The sequence below is a fragment of the Chiloscyllium plagiosum genome, chromosome 23, assembly GCF_004010195.1.
Source record: "Chiloscyllium plagiosum isolate BGI_BamShark_2017 chromosome 23, ASM401019v2, whole genome shotgun sequence".
NCBI classification, from domain to species: Eukaryota; Metazoa; Chordata; class Chondrichthyes; order Orectolobiformes; family Hemiscylliidae; genus Chiloscyllium; species Chiloscyllium plagiosum.
Genome location: NC_057732.1, coordinates 8038728 through 8044393, shown reverse-complemented (window position 1 = coordinate 8044393; position 5666 = coordinate 8038728). Strand labels below are relative to the sequence as shown.

The window sequence follows — 5666 nt, the reverse complement described above, 5'->3', positions numbered from 1 at the left end:
ATGGCCAATCCAGCTGGCCTGCACACCGTTGGATTGTGGGAGGAAACCCACTCAGACACTGGGATAATGTACAAACTCGACACTAGACAGTCGCCCGAGGCGGGGAATCGACCCTGGGTCCTTGGCGCTGTGAGGCAGCAGTGCTAACCACTGGACCACCCTATGAGATTAGACAGCCACAAAATGTATCCTAGATTAAATTAATCTCATTAAACAGATGCTTCCATGAGATTTGTAAGACGTCTATCTTTGAACATGCAAGACATTACAACTCGTTAATGAAATTGGATTGCAACCTTAAAGATGACGCCAGCCCTCTTAGGAATCCAGCCATATTTTCAATATATTCCTCCCTTCTTGAAAATCATTTATTTCATTCCAGTAATCCAACTAATTTGGAACATTTTAGTCGTTGTTGGTGATCCCCGACAGTGCCCTCCATCTGTGCAAACCCCCACCTTGTTAAGGGACTCTCTCATTATGGAAAAAGCGCTGTGTTACTCTGACCACGGTGACTGTCAAATAAACTGATTGTGAGACATGAGACTGAAACTGACTTCATTTTGCATTGACGAAGGGGCAGAACCAATCCAGTCCTCCGGACACATTCGCGAAGATTTCTCAACAGTACCGAAAAAAACGCATTTTCTCTCCTCTCCCATTTGCCATCGCCCTGAGATCGTTTGCCAGTCGGAAAGTTACCTTAAGTAACCCACCCTGCCGCCTAACCTATTAAACTGTCCAGTCTTTGGACTGGAAACGAGCTGTCGCCATCTCCGGGTTTAAGACATTCGGTGTTGGCAAGGGCTGGTCAGAAAATGTTTCAGTTCTTGTGGAGAGAACGGCTAGGTCTCTCTTACTGTTTGCTTAAGAGGTTGGGAGCAGACAGCAGTCCCTCAGAGAAATCTCAGCGGGGCGGAAATTGAGTGGGAAAATGTTTATGTCTAATTGAGCGAGAGCCCTGATACATGAACATCATCCCGAAACGGAGAGCGAAAAAATCAACTCCAAATGACATTTCAATGAAATTCAAACAGGCGACTCCGGTCCCAGAAAGCAACTAAAACACAAAGCGGAACCAATGTGCTCGAAACAGACAAATTTTAATGATCTGAAAGAGTTAACAGCCTTTATCTTTTTAATTTTTTGAAAAAAAAAGATTTTCCTTTGGGAATGAGGTTCAAAGATCCTCCCATTTTACGTCAGAAAGTTAGAGTTTGGATTCGGGAACAGGGTTGAAAATCGGCTGAATCTGTGCCCTCGTAGTTACTTAGGGCTCGTAGCGATAGACAGGAGTGTGTGTCCCAGGCCGGTGCAGTCTACCACACACACACACACACACACAAACACACAGAGGCAGGAGACAGACCTCTGCCCGGGACTGGCCGTGTGGATGTGCGAGGTTTCCTTCAGTGATGCTCCTCTCTCTCAGCCTGTCTCTCCTGCGGGTCTGCCCAGCTCTGGGATAGCAGCGACCGGGAGCGTTAGGTGGCCCCACGGCTGTGCCAGGCTGCACCCACACCAGCATACCACCGCGAAAGGACCAAGGGACAGGGGTGCCATGTTACACTTCGCCTTGGACATCAAGGAAGAGGGCAGACCCTCCTGCCCGGGTGTATAGCAAAAGGACACGCGGCTTTGAATACCGGGCACGGCTACATCAATATTGGAGTGTCTCTCTCTCTCTCTGTCTCAATCCCAGACACCGATTCAAGTGCCAAGCTCTGCTTATACACCGAGGATCAGCAGTGCCACACTCTCTCCCAGACACCGGTACAACTGGTCTGCTCAGCAAAGTGGGTTCAGGAGTGCCACTCTCTCTCCGTCTGAGTCTCGGACAAGGTCAGACTGTCTACAAAGGACCAGGAGTGAGTTCCTCTCTCCAAGACACCAAGACTGAGTGGTCTACTTCACAGCCGGGGGAACAGAAGTGCCAATCTCTCTCGCCCTGACACCACTAAAGTGCCTGCCACACTCTCTCCCAGACATCACGGCAAACTCTACCCGTCTGCCCAGGACCAGGAGTGAGTTGCTCTCTCCCAGACACCAAGACTGAGTGTTTTGCTTAGTAACTGGAGGACACAAGTGCCCATCTCTCTCTCACACACACTCTCTCCCAGATCCCACTACAAAAGGCCAACCCCAACTCAGACTCAGGAGCGCCAGTGTCTGCGGTCTGCCCTCGCCCCCAGCCCAGCCCAGCCCAGCCCAGCGCAGGGTGCCTGGTGGGTAAGGCCAGGACTATGCGGCCACAATGTTGGCCAGGAAGAGCATCATCCCGGAGGAGTACGTGCTGGCCCGGATCGCCGCCGAGAACGTGCGGCGTCAGCCCCGGTACACGGCGCGGCCCCGCCAGGCTCGCTTCATCGCCAAGAACGGCTCGTGTAACGCGGCGCACAAGAACATCCGAGAGCAGGGCCGCTTCCTGCAGGATGTCTTCACCACCCTGGTGGACCTCAAGTGGCGCTACACCCTGTTCATCTTCACCATGTCGTTCCTGTGCAGCTGGCTCCTCTTCGCCATGATGTGGTGGCTGCTGGCGTTCGCTCACGGAGACCTGGACCCCCGGCGGCCGAGCACCGCCTCGGAGCCGTGTGTCACCAAAGTGCGCTCCTTCAGCTCCGCGTTCCTGTTCTCCATCGAGGTGCAGGTCACCATCGGCTTCGGCGGCCGCATGATCACCGAGGAGTGTGCGAGCGCCATCGCCGGCCTCATCGTGCAGAACATCTCGGGGCTGATCATCAACGCGGTCATGTTGGGCTGTATCTTCATGAAGACGGCGCAGGCTCACCGCCGGGCGGAGACCCTCATCTTCAGCCGGCACGCCGTCATCTGCCTGAGGAACGGCCGCCTGTGCTTCATGTTCAGGGTGGGCGACCTCCGGAAGAGCATGATCATCAGCGCCTCGGTCAGGATGCAAGTGGTCCGCAGGAGCAGCACCGCCGAGGGCGAGCTCCTGCCGCTGCACCAGATCGACATCCCGGTGGACAACCCCCTGGGCAGCGGCAGCATCTTCCTGGTGGCTCCGCTCACCATCAGCCACGTGGTGGACCGCCGCAGCCCGCTCTACGAGATCTCGGCGAGTGACCTGCAGAGCCAGAACCTGGAGGTCATCGTCATCCTCGAGGGGGTGGTGGAGACCACCGGCATCACCACCCAGGCCCGCACCTCCTACATCTCCGAGGAGATCCTCTGGGGTTACCGCTTCGTGCCGGTGGTCACCGAGGAGGACGGCACCTACTCGGTGGACTACTCCAAGTTCGGCAACCGCGTCAAGGTGGCGACCCCGCGCTGCTCCGCCCGGGAGCTCGACGACAAGCCCTCCATCCTGATCCAGACCCTGCAGAGGAGCGAGCTCTCGCACCAGAACTCGCTGAGGAAGCGCAGCTCCATGAGGAGGAACAACTCCATGAGGAGGAGCACCTCCTCTCTGGTCATCCCCAAGGTCCAGTTCTTCACCCCCACCGACTCCGGGCCCGAAGCGAGCGAGAACTGAGCTCACGGTTTGGTGGCTCTCATTGCCCTGAGCATCACCTTTCCCCCTCCCCCCTCAAAGAGGGACTGTCCACATACTGAACGTGCAGACCGTTTTCGTGCCTTTACTTCACACGGTGCAATTTAAACCCTCGCCACTCTTTAAGCAACAGGCCTGATCTGGGACAAAAACAGAAAAGTGCCGGAGAAACTCAGTAGGTCTGTACAGAGAGAGAGAGAGAGCAAAAGAGTTAACATCTCAAGTCCACTATTCTTTCTCCAGGAACCATTCTCAAGAAGAGTCATGCTGGACCCCAGATGTTAACTCTCCCTCTTTCCACACGATGATGCCAGGCATGCCAGTTTCTCCAGCATTTTCGGCTATAGTTCACATTTCCAGCATCCATATTATTTTACACTCACCTTATATCTATATGCTTGTGAGTCTCCAAGTTGGCATTGACCCATTAGTTAAGTGGCCTAGTTTAAAAATGTAAAATGTGATACTCATGGTATATTAACAAATGTATGCAGCATACCAAGGTAGCGATGACTTAGTCACTGTCTTAGTGCCATAGCATGCAAGTGCTGGGAAATGGGATTAGAGTAGATAGGCACTAAACAAGAAAACCAAAGAACTGCGGATGCTGGAAACTAGAAACACCAACGTTAATATTGCTTTCTCTTCACAAATGCTGCCAGATCTGCTGAGTTTTTCCAGCAATTTCTGTTCGTGTTAGAGGAGATAGGTATTTGATAGCTGGTGCGGACACGATGGACTGAACGGTCACTTTCAGTGCTGTAAAATTCTATGAATTCTATTGGCGAGAATAAAATTGTACATATAGAATTTGCAGAATTGTTTGTAGCATAACATTGCAATTAGACTAGTTCACTTGATTTCTTGTAACAGCTATATCTCCAATAACATAGGCACCTACTGTAATCGAGTTTGGAAGTTCATGCAAAGTTGTGTTTGAAAATGTTCATTGTCCTTTTAATTAATATGTGTCATGTTTTTGTGTCAGAGGCTGGGTGGGCAGTGATATTTACATTGAATTTAATATTATTCATTCCTTGAAAGTGAATTTCTATAGCATTGGATTTTATTATGTGGTCTCCCTGAAGTTACAATCAGAATGTTGGTTGCAGTTTGAGTTCTAACTCTGCCCCACACTGGAACCACAATGGAACTATATTTTGTTACTCAAGTGAGCATTCCAGGATGTGAGGTGATTTATTCACTGAGTTCCTCTTTCAAAAGCTACCAAGTTTAAATGTTAAAGTGCAGACTTTGTTATCTATGCACATTAAATCATTTCAGCTCAGCTTTAATGTGACAAAGAATTCAAGTATGAATTTGTACTGCATTTCTCCTGTGAACCAGAAATGATGATATGTTAAGGTCACTCCCTATCAGAGAAGTTCTAGTCCATGATCCTAATATTTTAACTGCTGATTGTTGGAAATCTAGTGGTTGTCTAGAAGAAGCTTCTTTCTATAGAAGATGACAATTAATGTTACATATGGGTCATGCAATCTGCTGGACTGTTTCAGACAACCTGTGGATGGGAGAGGAGGGTTTGCGTTGTCTAGAAACTCTGCCATAATTTTTTCCCTTTACTAATTCTACAGTCTCCATGCAATTACATGGCTATGTGTGTGTTTGGGGAGATGATGTTTTTGTTTATATGTATCTCTCTGTATGTGTATATCTGTGAGTGTGTGTGTGTGGTTGGGATTCAGTTTGAATTTGTACATGTGATAGGTGTGTGTGTGTGGAGTGTGTGGATCGTGTTTGTATGGGTATGTATGGTTGTGTATAGGTGAGTAGGGAATGCATAATGTGTGCATATATATGTGTGTGTTGGTAAGTGGGAAGCGTGTGTGTGAATATGTGTGGCTGAATGTGAATGAATTAGGTGTGTCTGGGGTGTGTATGAATCGATAAGTGGATAAATAGGGTGTGTGTGGTTTGGGTGTGTGTATGATTCTGTGTTTGAGTGTGAATGTATCTATGTGTGTGGATGAGTGGGGTACATGAGTGTGTGTTATATGCATAGGCTGGGTGTGTGCGCGCGTCTCTGTGTGGAATAGTATGGGTGAGTGCATATGTGTGGGCAGGTTGGGTGTGGGTGATTGTGTATAGTGCGGGGAGAAGGCATTCAGCAAGTGACCATTTATTAGTTCCC

At 49.8% G+C, this 5666-nt stretch overlaps 1 protein-coding gene across 1 annotated transcript; it reads left to right on the top strand.

Annotated features, from left to right (window-relative positions):
- Positions 1-596: 596 nt before the first annotated feature.
- LOC122561592 (ATP-sensitive inward rectifier potassium channel 8-like) lies at positions 597-5284 on the top strand. The gene has a single exon (XM_043713441.1). It carries the CDS (start codon positions 2255-2257, stop codon positions 3494-3496), a length of 1242 nt encoding a protein of 413 aa, XP_043569376.1. The 5' UTR covers positions 597-2254; the 3' UTR covers positions 3497-5284.
- Positions 5285-5666: the final 382 nt, after the last annotated feature.

What these genes read in the sequence shown, in the direction of transcription:
- LOC122561592 (XM_043713441.1), top strand. Translation starts at nt 2,255, where the DNA reads ATGTTGGCCAGGAAGAGCATCATCCCGGAGGAGTACGTGCTGGCCCGG.